Source organism: Danio rerio, chromosome 2, assembly GCF_052040795.2.
Source record: "Danio rerio strain M-AB ecotype USA chromosome 2, GRCz13ab, whole genome shotgun sequence".
NCBI lineage: Eukaryota > Metazoa > Chordata > Actinopteri > Cypriniformes > Danionidae > Danio > Danio rerio.
The window spans coordinates 19,619,932-19,641,396 of NC_141022.1; the positions used below are offsets into that span (position 1 = coordinate 19,619,932).

A 21,465-nucleotide genomic window follows, 5' to 3' on the forward strand; every position below is an offset into this window, starting at 1 on the left:
AAATTATGTTTAACAGAGCAAGGAAATTTTCACAGTATGTCTGACAATATTTTTTCTTCTGGAGAAAGTCTTATTTGTTTTTATTATTGGTAGAACAAAAGCTTTTTAAAAAAAAAATATTTTAAGGTCAAAGTTATTAGCCCTTTTAAGCTAACTTTTTTTTCGATAGTCTACAGAACAAACCACTATATATACAGTACTTGCCTAATTACCCTAACCTGCCTGGTTAACCTAATTAAACTAGTTAAGCCTTTAAATGTCACTTTAAGCTGTATAGATGAAAAATACAGTCTGAAAAAAAGCATCTAGTAAAGTCTAGAAAAAGCATCTAGTAAAATATTACTTACTGTCATTATGGCAAAGATTAAATAAATCAGTTATTAGAAATGAGTTATTAAAACTATTATGTTAATAAATGGGTTGAGAAAATCCTCTTTCTGTTAAACAGAAACTAGTGAAAAAATAAACAAGGGGTCTAATAATTCAGGGGGGATAATAATTCTGACTTCAACTGTATATATGTAAATACAAGCATGTACTGTATATAAAATAGACCAATATCAAATATATATATATATATATATATATATATATATATATATATATATATATATATATATATATATATATATATATATATATATGATACAAATTATATTGTATTTTGATACATTTAAATATCTTAGTAACTAAAGAGTTTTAATTAGTTTTGTTATGTGTGCGTATCACATATACATAGTAAATACATAGTATATACATAGTATATATATTATGTCAAAACATTTTGAATGTGATTAATCTTTGCCCAGCACTGAATAAAATACACATGATAATAATATAATAAATATTCAATCTGAATATACCACATTCCCTTTAGTTCGATTTTATCTTAAGTGTCCTTAATTACTATGTACTTGCATCTAAAATTAATAATTTGGAACAATGCACCTATTGTATCCACTACTTTAGTCATTTACTTAACAAAAGTCTTGTTGTCGAACCCAGCTGTAAGAGCAACAAATAATAAATTGACTTCTAGTTGATCATTTGGAAAGTGGCAGAAGGAAGATTTTAGATGAATCTATTTTAGATGAATCTGTTAAACTGCATCCCAATCATGGGGTTACATTCAGCATGGGGGTGTTCAAAAGATCTGCAGAGTAAATGGCAACATCAACAGCCTGAGGTATCAAGACATTTGTGCTGCCCATTACTTTACAAATCACAGGAGCAGGCAGATTCTTCAGCAGGATAGCACTCCTTCTCATACTTCAGCCTCCACATCAAAGCTCCTGAAAGCAAAGAAGGTCAAGGTGCTCCAGGATTGGCCAACCCAGTCACCAGACATGAACGTTATTGAGCATGTCTGGGGTAAGATGAAAGAGGAGGCATTGAAGAGGAATCCAAAGAATCTTTATGACTTCTGGGAGTCCTGCAAGAACACTTTCTTTGCCATTCCACTTTATTAATACGTGATTTGAGTCATTGCAGAGATGTATAGATGCAGTCCTCCAAGCTCATGGGAGTCATACACAATTTTAATCATTTTTTCACTGCACCATGACTTTATATACTATACTGGACATTATATCTGTTAAGTGGCAAGACTTTTGTCTAAGCACAGTCAGACTTTACTGTCCTAATTGAATAATTAAAAATCAAAGCATGATCATATTTTATTTTGGTAAAATAAGAGGCCTTTGCCTTTAATATAAGCCACTTCTGAAACCAAATGATCAACTAGAAGACAAGCTATTATTTGTTGTTGCTAAAACTTGAATAGGCCACAATACTTTAGTCAGGCAGTGTACATCCAAGGGACTTACAACATTTTTTATACTTTTAAAATAATCTGTAATCTGTAATAATCATCAAAATGTTTGCAGTGTCTGGTAACATTTTTAATAAACGCTAGCAGAAAAAGAGTTAAGAATCATCTTTGACTTTCTCAGTTGACTGACTTACCCTGAGGCCCTGTTCTATATGACAGGCTTGATATGTTGCAAAGGTAGTCATATGTAATTTGTCAGTTTATCATTCTGAGGGGTGTGTGTTAAACACAGTCATAGAAAACAAAGACCTGTGTGGAATAAAAAATAAATAAAAAGCTTTAACTAAACCCCTTGATGTAACCAGGATTTACTTTCATGTGAGTGCGTATCATTTTTAGGACATCTGTCAAAAGTACTAGTTGTCAAATTTGTATATTCCCGAGGTGTTTTTAAATGGGGAAAACACTTCACATACTTTAAGCTAATGCTGAAATGTTGACCTTGAAATGTGCCGTTATTGTTAGCTGATTGAACTGCCACATCCCCAGTCCTCTGCTCCTTGTAAATAAAATCATTATTTGCCAAAAAAAGAAGTCAGTGAGTTGGCACCAATTCGTTCCAGCATTAATGCACCTTCCGTCCCAGAATGCACTCGATAACGATATACCTCACTGGAAAAAAACACAATACTTGACTGATTAAATGACACCATCTGTACTTTCATGGAACCCTGTGAAGCAGAAAATTGTCCTTTTCTCTCTCCTCACTCTTTTCTTTTTCTCACCTTGCTGGCAGAAGGCAATAGTGTAGTCCATAGCCCAGCTGACCAGTGCCATGAGAAGCCCCAGGAGGATAAGGAAGATCCAGTCTTCACCCACACGGGAGATCAGGAACTTCTTACAGCGTGATGTACAGACTGTAAACAAACGATAAAAGGATATTTCACTCAAAAATTCTAATTCAGTGATCATTTACTCAACCTCTTCTCATTTCAAACCTGCAACCAAAGCACTGAAGCTTAGTCTTGTACAACATCATATTCAAGCTATGCTGTGCTTTCAAAACTTGTCTACTTTTTTGAAGTGTGTTTTGAAAAACAACCTCTTGTTTCTCTCAGATTGTTCAATCAGTGAGTAATTGCATTCAATTGGAGTTGTTTCATTTAAAAGTAGACATTTCAGAGATTACTGAAAATTCGTCCTGTTTGATTTTTCCATTATATTAAATGTTTTGTTAATTAATTATAATTAATGTGTTTTGTTGTAACAGCATGTACAAATATAAAGGTAGGCCAACTACATGCATTAACCTTAACAGTTTGACTAAAAAACATATTCTTTCCACTGTCATTAGGTAAATAACCAAGTAAACATGGTGGTACATTCATATCTAACGATGTGTGCGCCGTGGTAATAGTCGCTCAGTTTACAGAATCAGTTCCTCAAGGATCCATTTTGAGCCCTATTCTGTTTAGTCTGTATATAAATGACCTAACACAAACCTGTCCTACTATTAATATTCACAATTTTATATTTTTAATAGACAATTTTAGACAATTTTATAAAAACAAACGGTAAAGTCTAGATCAGATATTCAATTCAATTCAATTCAGCTTTATTTGTATAGCGCTTTTACAATGTAGATTGTGTCAAAGCAGCTTCACATAAATGGTCATAGTAACTGGAACAGTGTGGTTCAGGTTTTAGTGTTTAAGTTCAGTTCAGTTCAGTTTAGCTCAGTATATGCGGCCGGCCGGAAGTGCGATATGCACATTATTATAGCAGCATTTTTTTATGACACTGTATAACAATAATTAACAATTTTACAGTGCTGTGGCGGTTGGGTTTAGGGTTGGGGTGGGAGTAGGCGTTAAAAAATACAATTTATTGGGTAATTTAATAGATAACATAAATAATACTCTGAACTACAACTGTTTTTACATTATTGTGATGATTGGGGTGGGACGGAGGTAGAGGTTAATAAAATACAATAAGTGGTTTATAGAAATGTAATAAATAATAGAAACAATTAACTGAAAGAAACAGAAAGAAATAATTTCCAGCTGCAAACGTATACGATCTAGCAATGACCAAAACAAACAACTAGCAGCAAATGATTTAACCGAGGCATTGGTTCATGTCTCTGATTGGTTGTGTGACTCATATCCTTTTGAATATAAGTAAAACGGTTTGTGTGTTTTTTCACAATCATTGACAGTTATCCATCATCCTGATGTATTTATTAAAGGAGCTCATGGTAGTCTTTGATTTCGAATATTGAGGTCTAATTTTAAATTCACAATTGACACTTTAAAAAAACATGCCAAGAAGGTCATTAAAATTGTTATATTTAAACTGGCCAACTTCAGGCTTATACCCTACTTGACTAATGAAGCTGCTAAATTTCTTATGCACTCTATGATGTTCTCTCTTATTACATATTGTCTTACTAGTTGGTCATACACCAGTAAAACAGTTTTAAAATCAGTTGAATCACTTTATAAACAGGTATCATCATTGTAATATAATACAAAAACACTATTTATTGAGCTTTGATAATATTAAATATTTGGCTGACACTTGTATGATTTTTAAAAATTTTAATGGATATGCTCTATGTCCATTATGTAAGTTTGTGACACACAAAAATAATAATTGTCAAGCAACACAATCTATTACTAGAGGAGACTGTGCTATGCAGTTTAGGCGCACAACATTTGCACGGTCAGTCTTCTCATTTAGAGCCAGTCATTTCTGGAACACACCTTCTATAGATTTAAGGGGTGTTACAAATTATTCAACAATTAAATACAAGTTAAAGAAAAGGCTAAAAGCAAATCAAGTTTGTAATTCTTTTGTCTAACATTTTAAGAAATTATTTTATGTTTTATCCTTTTGTCGTATGTAGCTTTACTGTGATTGTATGTGATGATGTGTTTTCTGATTTTAGGTTGCCTTTTAAAATCTGGCAGGGGCAACAGATGAACATTAGCCCTTGTGAATAACTCTGGCTTATTTACAGTTCTACTGTTGATTAATGAACATTGTCCCTGTCACATTTCAAATCACTAACACAGATAATCATACTTTGAACCAACTTAAGGTTTTAGTTTTTTAAAATATAATTTATTGTATTATAAAATATGTATTGGGTCAAGAAAAAAAATACATATACACAAAGTAAAAATATTGTTTACTAGCACAAGTTTTTTACCCTAACATCAAATTTTGCTTCGCATTGACTTTAAAAAATACTGTAATTTGTTCGAATTCTTCTCAAATTATAGTTTTAACTTAGTTGAAAGTAAAAGTTTAATTTATTATTAATCAAAAAAGTTTTTCTGCCCATGGGGAAAAATACAATCAATTAAAGGTAAAATAGTAAAAAGTAAATTTGTGCCTTGGATGAAACAATAACATATACATGTAATATTGGGCTATGTTACTGCTATTTATTTTATATTCAAGATCTGAGGTAAACTATCTGCTGGTGTTTCAGTATGGCTATAAATACTATGCAGGATAGTAAGGCAAGGCAAGGCAAGTTTATTTATATAGCTCATTTCATATACAATGTAATGTAATGTAATATAATGTGTATTTATATAGTGCATTTATTGTGTATGGCCATACACCCAAAGCGCTTCACAATTATGAGGGGGGTCTCTCCACACCACCACCAGTGTGCAGCATCCATTTAGATAATGCGACGGCTGCCACAGGACAACGGCGCCAGTGCACTCACCACACACCAGCTATTGGTGGAGTGGAGAGAGTGATCGAGCCAATTTGGTGGAAGATTGGGATGATTGGGAGGCCATGATCGTATGGGCCGATAGAGGGACTTTGGCCAGGACACCGGGGTTACACCCCTGCTCTTTCAAGAGAAGTGCCATGGGATTTTTAATGACCACAGAGAGTCAGGACCTCGGTTTAACGTCTCATACGAAAGACGGCGCCCACTGACAGTATAGTGTCCCCTTCACTTTTACTGGGGCATTAGGACTCACATAGACCTCAGGTTGAGCGCCCCCTGCTGGCCTCACTAACACCACTTCCAACAGCAACCTGTTGTTCCCTAGTTTTCTCCCATCCAGGAACTAACCAGGCTCAGCCAGCCCTGCTTAGCTTCAGTGAGTAACCGGTCTTGGGCTGCAGGGTGATATGCCTTTGACAATAGTAATTCAAGGTGCTTTACATAACCAGAAATAAAGGATACAAGAGAATAAAAATAATAAAAAATGATTAAACAGATAAAAATGATTAAAATGTGTTAAAACATGTTTTTAAAGAATGAAAGAGAAGACAAAAAAAAAAAAACATAATCGTGCAATCTGTCAGATGTAGCACAGTGCTCATTCAGTAAACATGTGATTTGAATAATGTCGGATCACATTTGATCATTTCTGGAAGCTAACTCCAGCAGCAGGGGGCGCAGTAGCTGTAGGAAGATTCACCCTGCTTTGACTGAACTATTAGAATTTCATATTTACTTGCTCCTAAAGATCTGAGTGGTCTGTTAGGTTTGTATTCAGTGGGCGTATCTGTAATGTATTGAGTTCCTAGGCCATTTAGTAATTTATAGACACTTGTAGAGACCTGAGGACAGGTGTGATGTGCTCTGATTTTCTGGTTCTGGTCAGAATTCCGGTAGAAGCGGATGAGCTTCTACTGTCTGACTGTCTTTTTGGGAAGGCAAGAAAGGATTCCATAACAGTAATCCGCTCTGCTGGTGATAAAAGCATGAACAAGCTTCTCTCTGTCCTCAAGTCCTCACTGGATACAAAGCATCTAATTCTTGCAATGTTTTTGAGATGATAGTATGCTGATTTACTTACTGCTTTGACATGACTACTGAAACTCATATCTGATTCCAGAATCACAACAAGATTCTTGACCTTATTTTATGTTGTTTGACCCTTAAAATCAAGGTACACATTGACCTAAAGAATCTCTGTTCCCAAATACACTGAAGAAAGTTTAACGGAAGAAAGTAATCAAACTCGCATTGGAAACACACACACACACACACACACACACACACACACACACACACACACACACACACACACACACACACACACACACACATACACATACACATACACATACACACACACACACATACACATACACATACACATACACACACACACATACACATACACATACACACACACACACACACACACACACACACACACACACATATATATATATATATTTTTTTTTGTTAAAGTAACTTTATAGGCTATTACTATTACTATTGTTGTTGCCATGACGTGTATAAATACAAACATGTTTCTAAAAAACATATGTTGATATTGCGGGTGCTTAGGATAAAAACACAGATTACATTACATTACATGAAAAAGATTGAATGTTTACCTTGTCTAAACAAGAATTACTATGGTCAGAGACCAGTTTCCTATTTGAATCGTGTAATGGCAGATAAGAAATCTGGTCAGGAAGGTATGTAATGTGGTCACATGAAATAAAAACTGCTGGTTTAATGTAGAAGCAAAAAAAAAACTAATTTGAGAAAAACTAATTCTTCTGTTAATAAGGCTAAAATCAGAAACCATAATTTTTTCATTTAATCTAATATAAAAATGTACTTTGAATGAAAGACACTGTCATTTAACTTTTTTCAGTGATTGACCCCATTAGATGTGTCATCTAGATAGTTCATTTTAATTCTAGAAAGGTCTAAATGGCAATCATCGCTAATGTTGGAGTAATTGCCAGTTGTTTAAGCCAAGAAACCACAATCTATGGAAAAACTGCAGTAAAAAAGGGAACTCTGACAGAAATGAAGTTTGACATAGAGACTGTTTCTGTTGTTCAGCTAGGACATTAAGTTGTACAAAACACTGCAAAACAATATCAGCTAATTAGCAGTTGTCCAGCTTGTGATGTATATGTGTGTTCTGTTTATTTACAGTATGCCTTCAAACTGCATTATGGGATCTCGGCTTCAGCAACTTAAAATTTGTGTAATTTATTGGCATGTTCTGTAAATTATGCACAATATACACTCATAAAAATGTTTTATCTTGCTTTTTCAAACGACTTATTTATAATGAGCTGAAACAACACAATTTTTGAGATTTTTTGGGACAACTAGATTTTTTTATGTTCAATTTACTTAATTTTGTCTAGTTATCAATTTGTTAAGGGGTTGGTCCACTAGGTCATCATATTTTAATCTTTAGTTGATGTGTAATGTAACTGTGTGCGAACATAAACAACATTACTGAATGTAAAATGCTTAAAGATCAATGCAAAAGGAGATATTGGCTTTTACAGAGTTGGCTTAGCAAAGCCTACAGCAAACAAAGTTTAAGGGACTACAAAAAATACATTGGGGTTAGTAAGATTCAGGTTACATGCATACACCATACGCATTTACCCTACACAGCAAAGGGGCGTGGCCAGAGGCGCTGTAATGTTATAGCAGAGAAAGCTAAATTGGAGTCCAAATGCTGCTATTTCCACAGAGCTTCTTCTGTGTCTGTATTTAGGCTTCAAAACGACACAGAAAAAAGTGCTTACAGTTTAATATAGCCAGCATTTGACAAAGGACAGCTTCCAGAATCTTTCCCAGTTCATTGCTGCATGGATTCAGCTAAAAACTCCTCAAAGAAGAAGCAGCTTCAACCATAAAGTGTGCCACAACCTGTAAGTTTTTTTTTTTTTTTAATTGATCAATTACATGCACAGTTTCTAGAGTTAATGGTACATTGTAGCAAGGACATAAACAAAGATGTAAATTAAGGGAAATGTTGTTTGGCACTGTAACAATTTAGCTACTCATATTTAGGCTATCCGTCAACCTGTAATCATCCACAATGTTCAGCAGTGCGGCAGTGTCTCTCTATGCAGCCGCTTTCCATGCAAACTACATCTTTAATAACACACTCACAAAAGAAATGTGAATGTTTCATATTACTTACACATGCTTATAACCTAAATATATGTAAAAGACACTTGTAACATTTTATTTTAGAGAGAAGGCCTGAAGTTCAGCTTTGTCCTCTTCATTTTCTGTCTACTTCAGGCTCACACTGACACAGCTACACTGACTGACACTATTTACACAGCAGAGACACAATGTGCGCTGTTAGAGACATGACTAGACGTGATGTTTTCTGGTGACAAAGAGCCAATCCACAAATCACAGCATATTACATCAGCTGTCCAATCAGAGCATCTTGAGGGTGTGCTTTCAGAGGAACTAGGAAATTTTAGCAGAGTAGCAGTATATAATTAAAGTAAGATATGAACAAATAACATTATTTAAAACAAATGAGGCATGAGCACAAATTGCTTTGCATCTTATAAACACAACCAAGCCTTAAAATACACTCTGGACCACCCCTTCAAGTTATTGATTTGAGTTGGGACAACATAACCGAATTGTGAGGAACCCTGCAATTTTTACAGTATTTTTCTTTAAATTGAAAATCCCTACAAATGTCAATAAAAGGCAAGAGTTAAACAGCAGCAATAATTGTCCAACATTAAAAATTGTCCTATAATAATATTTGAAAGTGTAAATAAATGGAAAATGCCATTAACCATCATGTCGTGTTCACATCCCGCCCCTTATTTGGTGTTCCCGGTCAAAATTGACCGGTCTGTTTTAACTGCTCTTCCATTAGCACAAAAAACATTTTTCTTTACCAAATTTTTATTCAACAATCTTTTGCAGTGATGAATGTCTCAAAGTAGTGTTTACCATAAATCTATAGAATTAGACATAAAATAACTGCAGTGAAAAAAAATAGGCACTGAAAATATATTACAAAATGAACAATAAATACGAAAAATCTAAATATCTGTTTCATTACTAATAGACCGCTCGCTAAAATAACTATCACAGGGTCTGACTAAAGATTGAGCGAAATGCTAATGGTCTATTCCAATAAAACAATTGATGCTAAGCTAAGCTAAAAGTGTTCCTGCTACACCCACAGATAGGCAGAACAAAGAATGGCAGAAAGAAAGAAAGAAAGAAAGAAAGAAAGAAGAAACACCCACAGTTGGGTTCACATAACAGACACTTGTCTAGTCTGTGTGAATATATGACACATTGTTTTATCAAGAAGTTGATTCACGTTGGAGGATCCAACGCTATCTCGCGGCAATTCATAACTTATTGATTTAGTGGCTAATCTGTTTGAATTCATACCATCTCATTTATACAATTTAGTATGATTTGCTTATCCCTAATGATGGCTGGGTTTTGGGGTGGGGTTGGATGCTACAGCTCCTTTTAAAAATCATACATTTTCGTACGACTGAACTTTTACGAAGTAGCTACTAAACTGACAAAACATAAAATAGTTACATTTCCTTGTGAGATCTGGCTGGAGGATTGGCACATAAGCACAGAAATGAGATGTGTACCAGCAAAAGACACTGTTCAGTCTGAAATGTGTGAGTGAGTGAGTTAAGGTGGTGTGTATGGGGATGTTTTTTGTTTTATGAATGAACAAAGTCTGGATACCCATTAATTTCCTATGGTGGTCACTTTTGACAGGGAACACCACAGGTGTAAAAAGGTTGATTAAAACACTCAAAATTCAATGAAAGAGGTGTTCATCACTTTTATAAGTTCAAGTGCATTGTGTGGAGGATATCATAAGGCCTTGTGGCAATCAGATGTAAAACACAATATTTACGAGTGCTTTGAGTTGTAAAATGGTCAGATTTGACCCGACTACGACAGAAAGGTTAAATCAAGAGCTATTGTTACTAAGCCTACACTGTAAAACCCAACAGTCAGCTTTATCAAATGAAATGAGTGTAGTCACTCAAAATTGCCTAAAAGTAAATTTTACTCATTTCAAAAGAGTTTTGAACTCAGTGTTGAAGGTAATGAGTTAATTAAATACTTCATTACTTCAACTTAAATGGAGTAAGTTCAGAGTACTCATATACTGTAGAATAGTTTTTTTTATTTTACTCAAATGGTTTGTAGCAATCAGTTTCCTCAACTGGATTAAGTTGCCTTAACTTATTGGGTTTTACAGTAATCAGTATGTTTGAGTTCTCTTCATTATTTGGTTATTTACACAAATGGATTAAGTTTACAGTATTCATTATGATTAGGTTTTAAATTTAAATGGTTTGTTGCAATCGGTTTCCTCAAACGAGTTAAGTTACCTTAACTTTTGGGGTTTTACAGTGTATAAATGAAGTAAATTGACAGCTATTATCCTCAAAAAAATATGTTTGCTGTTTGTTCAAACTAGTCATTTAAAACAACAGCACAATTCTTGAGTTTTTCAACTAAACTGTTTTATGTTCAATCCACTTAAATATTAATTAAATTAGTTCCTTCATGTTGTCCAAACACAAATTGATTGTATGGAGCCCAGCATTTTTTTAAAGTGTATTGTGAAGCACTTATGGTAATTATATAGCAACATTTCTCCTTCCACGTTTAATTTCTTTATTTTTGTTTATTTCATTGCTCTTAAATGACCCAAAGGTAAGTAAATGTAGACATTGTTTTCATTTATGACTGAATTAATCCATTAAGCACCTCCAACACACAATTTCCCTCTTCTTTATAGGTCACTCTGTGTACTCAAACATAGCGTTTGGCTGTTTGATGCGGAAATGAACGACCTAGAGCAATTACCCGAGCCCAGCGGTAGGTTCACAGTGTGCTTTAATGAAGTGAACAATTGGTCATAAAGGAGCTCGTTTCCCCTGGATTCCCACGTTTCCAGACTCATGAGAAAACCGAGAGTGTGAACAATCGGGCCGCTGCATTGGCGGTCGGGTTGTGGAGCCCCAGACAGGATATATGGCTTGTGTGTGTGAAGATAAGACACTTCTAAAAGACCGTGGAATAAGACGGGTCACGGCAGGTGATGGGACACCTCTGTGTGCATGACAGAGATGCTGCCTCTCCAGCCTCTGCGCCCACTGAGTGGCCCTTTGCCCGGGCAGGAGTTGGCACGATTTGCCTACTGAAGTGTCACAACAGATGTCTTTGCTCTCAAAATAAACCCTGTACGAATCCACAACCCCGACCAAATGTACAGCAATTCAAGACACATATTGGACGCACAAACCGGCAGTGCTTATCTCCAAACCACGCCAGGCAGAAGTGCTGAGATGCAGCGTATTTTGACATTTAATTGGAGTTTTGAGGTATAACTGTATAAATATGCAGAGCCCATGCTTCCCCACACATATTTTAGCGTCTTTGACAAGTGAGTCACAGGCCAGCACTGGAAGTGACATCCTTATGTGGCATGCATGCATAATATAACAATGTGTTATATATCCCAGATCTATTTATATCCCCCGAGCAAGTAGAAAGGTGTGGTGAGAAGCAATAGTATCTGCCCTCGCTCTGCCTGACGTGACAACTTATGCAGCATTTTCTGCATTGAGCTTCTCTCTGAGCAGCAGTCGCAATTTCCCACGAGGGCGAGCTGGTGGACTGCTGCCAGTGCTCTGTTTTCATCCACAGATCCAAAACAATTAGTACCGAAATAGACAGATTAAGTCAGCTATGTCGGTAGGACTTCACTCTGAAGTGGCTCTGAGAACAAACAGCAGGATGCTGACAGCTTGTCGCAAATCTGCCCCCCTCTGTCATCTTAAAATGCATAAATAAACTCTGATGACACCAGGGAGACGAGTGATATGCGCTTATATGCGCTCTGTTCAACTTGGATTTTTACTTGTTTGCTTTAAAGACATATCTAGCAAGACAGACAAAACAAGGCGACAACATGCTTTATGAAAATAGACTAAAAAAAACGAAAATATACTGTGTCTTTCATTCAAAGCACATTTTAATATATTGGGTTAGGGGGGAAATATGGTTTGATTACCATCTTGCATGACATATTTAATCGTACTAAAAGTACCAGTAGATAGTTTACCTCATTATTAAAAAGTAAAATAACTAGCAATATCATAGACTACTATTGTATCTATTAATTATAGTGGTAGGACTTTATTTTGATGGCCCTTTTGCACATTTTGTTGACTAAAAGTTGTATTGTAACTATATGCCAAATAACTCTCATTTGAGTATTAGCAGACTGTCTGCTTAATATCTGTTGATACTGCTCCAGTTATCTGTTGATACTGCTCGCCAGTTAAATATGACCCGATTCCGATTTTTTGCCCATATGTGACACAGATCAGATCTGTTCTATGACCATGTAAACTCGAACAAAAACGCATTCGGATATTCAGAGATCGGTTTTAGGCCTCCTTCATATGTGGAAATATATCAGATATAAATTGCATATTTGACAATGTGACTATCATGTAAACAGGCAGATCAGATTTATTGAGCTATTGCGTTTTGTACATCATTAAACTTGCAACAATGTGGCCCTTTTCCGTAGTTTAATGACGTAGAAGGAAGAGCATGTGTGGAGATGATGATGCACTAAACAACAACAGAGCAACCATTGAAAGAGGAGGAAAGTGGTCAGTCGCCACAATTTGCTCCCACAAGACCTGAGATTTCTCTTATATCCACAAATTCCTCTGAATGGTCGAAGACATCATTTATAAACCATAGGTGCAAGCTGCGATGACGGCCTTTCTCTCCTCCTCTGCCTCTAAATCATTTTAAAGTTGGGCGAACTTCGCAAATTTCGCAGAGCTAAAAGCAAGACGGTTTCTTCCATCGTGGGTAGTGTGGTGCAGATGCTGGAAACTGCCTTTACACAAGCGTGATGTCGTAAATTGTATAGCAAATGTAAACTCATTAATAGGATATGGGTCAATAAAAGAACATGTTAAAGGACAGGCAAAAAAATCAGATATAGGCAACAAATCGGAATTGGGCATCAAGACCTGACAGTGTGAACAGTGCCTAAGAAAACCCAACCTAACAGTCTACTTAAAATCTAATGAGAATTAATTAGCATGTTGATGCAATATAATGTAAATTCAACAAAATGCGCAAAAGGGACCATCAAAATAAAGTTATACAATTATAGTTTTGTTCAAAGTACTACTTTACTTGGATATTGATTTTAAGTCGAACCAAACTAATTTAATTAATTCACGGTCTATAAAAATTAGAATTTTGATGAATATTAAAATAGACCTTTAAATTTTTAAACCTAAGTCAAAACATAATTTGAGAGCAATTAATAAATTTAGCAGTAACAAACTACAGTATTTTTTTTAGGTTGGTCCAACAGATTAAACTGTAATATTGACCTTATTCTGCAATGTGGAAGTGAGCTCGTTTTTGTGATTGTTTTAGAACTTCCAATGCCATTGCCTATGGGAGAAATGACTAATATTAATAAATCTCAGAAAACACTCAAACTACTTGCTCTACAAACAAGTGTGTTCGGGACTATGCACTACTTAACAAAAGTCTGGTCGCGAATAAAGTAATCTGGAATGGCAAAGAAAGCGTTCTTGCAGGACTCCCAGAGTTCATCAAGATTCTTTGGATTCATCTTTAATGCCTCCTGCTTCATCTTACTTCAGACATACTCAATAATGGAGCACCTTGACCTTCTTTGCTTTCAGGATCTTTGATGCGGAGGAGCGGTAACCTGCTGAAGAATTTTCTCTCTCAAATCAAATCAGATTAAAATCAAAACACTTTTATTGTCACATCATGAGCAGCACGTGTGCTATGATGAGTGAAAAGCTTAGGTGTTGGCTCCAGGCAGTACAACATACAGATGCAAATACAACGACAGTGCAAAATACAGACAGTGCAAGTACAACAACAGTGCAATAAACAGACATACAACAGCATACTACCCCCCCCCCCCCCCAAAAAAAAAAAAAAAACACGACAATGTAAAAATGACAGCGATATGTACAATGAATAGGTGCCACATACAGTAGTTGTAGGCAGAATTGTTTCAAGTATGGATTGGTTAAAGTGCAGTGCATGCTACATATTGATGGTGTGCAGTGAGGGGTATGGAAGAGTCTGTGTGGGGTGTGTTATGTGTTCATTAGCCTGATAGTCTGAGGAAAGAACTTTCCTTTAGCCAGCTAGTGCGTGATCGGATGCTGCGGAACCGTCTGCCTGAGGGTAGTAGAGAGAAAAGTCTGTGGCTTGGGTGGCTGGAGTCACTAATATTTCTCTTGGCTTTCCTCATGCACCGCCTGGTGTAGATGTCATGGAGGGAGGAAAGCTCACCTCCTACTATGCATCCAGCAGTTTGCACAATCCTATGTAGGCCTTTGTAATTGCTGCTGGTGCTATTTCCATACCAGGTGGTTATACAGCCAGACAGGATGCTCTCTACAGTGCAGGTGTATAACGAGCGGAGGATGTGGGGGCTCATTCCAAACCTCCTGAGATGCCTGGGGAAGAAGAGGCATTGTTGTGCCTTCCTCAGCACTGCGTCTGTGTGAGTAGTCCATGTCAAATTCTCAGCGATGTGTACTCCAAGAAACTTGAATGTGCTGACTCTCTTTACTGGTATCCTGTTGATGGTGATGGGGGTGTGTTCTCTCTTCTCTCTCCTGAAATCCACCACCAGCTCCTTAGTTTTGCTGATGTTGAGTGAGAGGTGGTTTTCCTCACAACACTGCGCCAGAGTGTGCACCTGCTCCCTGTAGGCTGTCTCATCATTATCTGTGATTAGGCCCACCACCATTGTGTCAGCTAATTTAACAATGACGTTGGAGCTGTGTTTGGCTGTACAGTCATGTGGGTACAGGGAGTACAGGAGTGGGCTGAAAACACAGCCCTGTGGAGCACCAGTGTTGAGGATCAGAGTGAACGAAGTAATGTTGTTCATTCTGACCACCTGGCGTCTGCTTGGCAGAAAGTCCAGAATTCTCAAATGTGTTTTTGTTTTCCAGGTGAGACAGAGCAGTGTGCGAGGTGAAAGCAATTGCATCATCAGTAGAGCGATTATTTCTGTAGGCAAATTGCAGAGGGTCAGTGTGAGCGGGCAGTACAGAGCAGATGTGCTTTTTAATCAGCTTCTCAAAGCACTTGCTGAAGATGAGTGTCAAAGCAACTGGACTCCAGTCATTCAAGCATGTGGTTTAAGCTGATTTCAGTATGGGCACAATAGTAGCTGTCTCAAAGCATGTGGGAACCACAGACCGAGAGAGCAAGAGGTTAAAAACGTACGTAAAAAAAACCCAATAGCCAGTGTGCGCATGCTTTGAGTACTTGTCCAGGGATGCCATCTGGGCCCGTAGCTTTCCGGATGTTCACGCGACCGAAATATCACGTTACGTCGTCTACAGAAACAGATAGTATCCTGGCGGTTTTGGTTTCGGTATCGCACGCAGAGTGCGCAGTGTGTGTGCGCTCTCCTGGGCTTCAAAGCAGGCGTAGAACGAGTTGAGTTCATCCGGGAGAGACGCAGCAATGAATACAGTGGCGGATTTGTTGCTTTAAAGTCCATGATGTAATTAAGTCCCTGCCACATGCTCCTTGTGTTATTGCCGTTGAATTGACCCTCTACCTTGTCTCTGTATTGACGTTTTGCTGCTTTGATGGATTTCCTGAGGTTGTAATTTGCTTGTTTTTGTTCCTTAGCATTTCTGGATTTATAGGCGGAAGCTCGCACTAATAGGGGTGTTCGAACTTCGCTATTGATCCATGGTTTTTGGTTGGGGTATATACGGACAGTTTTTGTTGGGACCACGTCTTCTATACATTTTCTGATGAAGCATTTAACGGTGTCTGAGTAAACTTCTATGTCGTCATCAGAAGTTGCCCGGAACATATCCCAGTCCACGTGATCAAAACAGTCCTGAAGTATGGAATCCGATTGGTCTGTCCAGCTCTGAAATGTCTTGAGGGTGGGTTGTTCCCATTTCAGTTTCTGCCTGTAAGCAGGCAAGAGCAGAACAGAAGAGTGATCAGATTTGCCAAACGGTGGGTGGGGGAGGGATTTGTAGCCGTCCTGGAACGGAGAGTAGCAATGGTCCAGAATGCTATCATCACGCGTTTGTGGTGATGTGTTGATAGTATTTTGGAGCGATTTTCCTGAGATTGGCGTTGTTAAAGTCCCCTGTAACAATAAATGCTGCCTCTGGGTGTCTGGTTTTCTGCTCGCTTATGCTCCCATACAGTTCCCTGAGCGCCTGCTCTGTATTGGCTTGAGAGCGGATGTAGACAGCCATAATTACAACAGCTGTGAACTCCCTCGGTAGCCAGTATGGCCGACACCAAAGCATAAGTCATTCCAGATCAGGAGAACAAAATGATCTAACTGGGTGTCGAAACAGCGGGAAACTTGCAGGCGTCTGCCCTGGCCACAACAGGAAAAAAAAAAACTGCGTTAAATTTATTTTTACCGCGTTAATTATTTCAAATTAATTGCATGCGTTAACGCGTTTATTTTGACAGCGCTAATATATATATATACATATATATATATATATATATATATATATATATATATATATATATATATATATATATATATATATATATATATATTGTAAAGAGCGCTCACATGCCACGTCGCCCTGGTCGCTAATTCTACCCAGCTGGACCATAATCAAGCCAGGATCGCTCACAGCTGGACGGCATCACACAGAGAGGCATATAAGCCCAACCTACGCCAGGAGAAGATGAGCTTCATTCTCTCAATGACTCCCTGTGCTAATAGTGCTAGACTCCCTGTGCGAGCAGACTCCAGCTCGTGACGATCCTTCACCCGACTACTCACTGTCCTTCACCTACTTCCCGGAGCACCAGAGCACCTCACCTTGAAGAAGAGCACCTTTTACACCACCCACACTTTGTAAATAAAGCACCCTCCGGGGACTTGTCTGTAAACTCATCCAAGTGTGTCGCTGTTTTCCCTCTGCCTCGCTTCAACTGGTGGAGAATGCGCGCTTTTTCAGAGGGAAAAAATTCAGAAAACAGCACTTACCAGTAAGAAGAAATAATCACTGAATTTTTTTCTGTTTCTTCTGTTTACAGACAGGCATCCGCTCTCTCTCTCTCACTCACGCTCTCTTGCTCGGATGTCATCCTCTCCTGAGTCATGTCAATCGAAGAAGTAGTACGCCATCTAGCGGAAATCTCAAGAAGACAACAAGTGATAACTGAACAGCTCACCGCCAGACAAGATCGGATGGAACAACAGCTCCGCCAAGCGGCCGGTTCCAGCCAGTTTCCTAAGGTGAGCGCTCACAGATTTATCACTAAACTCAGCGACCTGGACGATATTGATGCTTACCTACATACTTTTGAGGTAATTGCTGAAAGAGAGAGATGGCCGAAGGAAAGTTGGGCGAGGATGTTGGCACCATTTCTGACTGGAGAAGCTCAACGAGCTTATTTTGCATTAGAGACACCGAAAAACGATGACTATAAAGCATTGAAGAAGGAGATACTCGCCAGAATGGGACTCTCCAACATAAGCGCAGCACAACAATTCTCTCAGTGGTCATACGATAAAAAGCAGCCGGTACGTACCCAAGCAGCCAATTTATCTCGATTGGGAAGACTATGGTTGCTGGGAGGAGATCCTACCGCAGTCCAGGTCGCTGAGAAACAGGTTATTGAAAAGATGATGAGGGCGCTACCCAGACGGCTCCGCACACTTACCAGCATGAGGAACCCCGACTCGCTGGCCGCTTTGGTGGAGGCGGTGGAGCTGGCGGAAGCTCACGTGGCCCGGGAGACTGGCGAGAGAGTGGCTCTGCCACCCCGGAGGGTAAATGCGCCATGGTGACCGGTGGAGGGCACAGCACGACCAGGCAGCAGACCGGCGGTCCCAGCCCAGTCGACGAGCCGATGCCCACAGAGCCCACATCACACTCGACCCCGGCCTGGACGGCAGGGTGCGTGGTACATCACAACGTCCCTCCCGAAGCTCCCACCCGAAGAGTATGCTTAGACGGGAAAACGCAGACGGCCACATTGGATACAGGAAGTGCAATAACCCTGGTTCATCCAAAAACATTACATGCGTACACGGTGATACCCGCCATGTACCCTCCCAGAGAGTGACCATAACGACGAAGTCGGGCAGCTGGCGCATCGAAGTAGGAGTGGTTTCAGATCTTCCAGTACCCCTCCTTCTGGGCAGAGACTGGCCGGGGTTCGATGATCTCCTCACCCACCATCAGGCTCTATCGGCTCGTCCGAAGAAGAACAACAAAGAACGGGCTCAACGGGACCGCCAACCAGCGCTGATGGCCACCGAGAGCGACAGAGGGGGTGAGTCATCATCGGCTAACCTGTACTATGATCTATTTCAAAAGATTACCGCAGGTGGCGATTTCGGAAGGGCACAGCTTGAAGACGAAACCTTGAAACACTGCTGGCCACAAGTCAGGATCATAGACGGTAACGAACGGTTTCCCAGCCCTCACCCCCTCCCACATTTTATTGTGCAAAATGGTCTGCTGTACTGTGTCGCAGAGAGGCGGGGGGAAACGAAGACACTATTGGTCGTCCCGAGGACCAAGAGGGAGACGGTTCTGGAACTGGCACATACTCACCCGATGGCAGGACATCTAGGAGCAGCCAACACGATTAAAAGGATCAGAGATCATTTCCACTGGCCCGGGTTGGATGGAGAAGTCAAAAGGTATTGTCAGGCATGCGACATCTGCCAAAGAACGTCTCCCCAACGACCACCCCCCAGCCCTCTGATACCATTACCCATCATTGAGGTGCCCTTCAACCGCATTGGCATGGACTTGATAGGGCCTTTGCCGAAGTCGGCCCGGGGACATGAACACATCCTTGTCATCCTCGACTACGCCACCAGATATCCAGAAGCGATCCCCCTGAGAAAAGCCACGTCATCGGCAATCGCTAAGGAGCTGTTTCTATTATGCAGCCGAGTAGGAATACCAGCGGAGATACTGACCGACCAGGGCACCCCATTCATGTCCCGGTTGATGGCAGACCTCTGCCGCCTCCTAAAGGTAAAGCAAATAAAAACATCCGTTTATCATCCACAGACTGATGGCTTGGTGGAGCGATTTAATAAGACACTGAAGCAGATGCTCCGCAGGGTGGTGGCAGAGGATGGGCGCGACTGGGACCTCATGATCCCGTACGTGCTTTTTGGGATCAGAGAAGTTCCCCAAGCATCCACAGGTTTCACCCCTTTTGAATTGCTGTTCGGCCGCCAACCACGGGGGCTATTGGACGTGGCTCGTCAAGCTTGGGAACAGGAGCCAGCCCCACAACGGTCAGTGATTGAGCACGTGCGGGACATGAGAGGACGAATAGAAAAAGTCATGCCCATCGTCAAACAACATCTGACCGAAGCCCAGCGCGCCCAACAGAGATTATATAACCGGCCCGCCCAACCCAGAGAGTTCCACCCAGGGGACAAGGTAATGATCCTTATACCTACCACCACCTCGAAGTTTTTGGCATCTTGAAAGGGGCCATATACAGTGGTAGAAAGGGTAGGGCCGGTAAACTATCGAGTCCGTCAGCCGGGACGAAGAAGAGAAGAACAACTATACCACATAAACTTGATGAAGAAATGGGTTGCAGCTCCAGGTCATCTAGTTGCCTTCTCAGAAGAAACTTCTCCCGTTGTCCATATAGGTGAGCAACTATCACCGAATCAGAAGGCGGAGCTGCAAGCCTTGGTCGGTCAGTTCAGGGATGTGTTCTCAGAAAAACCGGGCCGAACCACCATCATCCAGCACGACATCATCACCCCACCTGGCACCATCGTCCGGCAGAGGCCTTATCGAGTACCAGAAGCTCGCCGGCTGGCTATCAACGAGGAGATCCAAAAGATAAGGAAATTGGGAATCATCGAACCATCTCGTAGCCCGTGGTCCAGTCCCATAGTGATGGTCCCCAAACCCGACGGCACCCTCCGCTTCTGCAACGACTTCAGGAAGCTTAATGAAATATCCAAATTACCCCATGCCTCGGGTGGACGAGCTGCTGGATCGGCTGGGTGGAGCCCGATTCATATCCACGATCGACCTCACCAAAGGCTACTGGCAATTACCACTTACCACATGGGAGGAACATCTATCCCGGTTACGGAGGGTGCTCCTTGATCTTCGTAGGGCTGGGCTCACAGCTAATCCCAAGAAATGCCACCTGGGTCTAGCAGAAGCCAAATACCTCGGTTTCCACATCGGTAGAGGTCTCATACAGCCACAACAGAACAAGATCAGAGCACTACAAGAAACTCCACAACCCACCACAAAGACCCAGGTACGTGCGTTTCTGGGGTTAGCGGGCTACTATAGATGTTTTATTCCCAATTTCTCATCCATAGCCAGCCCTCTGACAGACCTGACCAAAAAGGGGCAGCCGGAGAGGATACAGTGGAACAGGGAAGCAGATGGCGCGTTTCGAGCCCTGAAGAAGGCACTCACATCCTCACCGGTACTGCATGCACCTGACTTCGGCTGTCCCTTCATTCTACAGACAGACGCTTCCGACTCGGGCCTGGGCGCGGTCCTCTCCCAGGTCCATGGCGATGAAGAACACCCCATCATGTACGTGAGTCGGAAGCTTACCCCTGCAGAGACCCGGTAAGCCACGGTGGAAAAAGAGGCCCTGGCGATAAAGTGGGCAATCCTGGAGCTCAGGTATTATCTCCTTGGCAGAAGATTTACCCTGGTGACCGACCACGCTCCCCTACAGTGGATGTCAACAGCGAAAAATAACAACGCTCGAGTCACCAGATGGTTCCTGTCGCTCCAGGATTACAATTTCACAGTTCAACATCGAGCCGGGGCCTCCCACGGAA

General features: G+C 40.2%; 1 protein-coding gene across 6 annotated transcripts in view; it reads right to left on the minus strand.

Annotated features, from left to right (window-relative positions):
- Positions 1-21,465, minus strand: part of clcn2a (chloride channel, voltage-sensitive 2a) — a 165,603-nt gene that overhangs the window by 53,904 nt on the left and 90,234 nt on the right. For all 6 annotated transcript variants that reach the window (XM_087238592.1, XM_087238591.1, XM_087238588.1 and 3 more), the window contains exon 3: positions 2,557-2,688. In XM_087238592.1, coding sequence (XP_087094718.1) covers positions 2,557-2,688 — 132 coding nt within the window. The remainder of the gene's footprint in view (positions 1-2,556; positions 2,689-21,465) is intronic.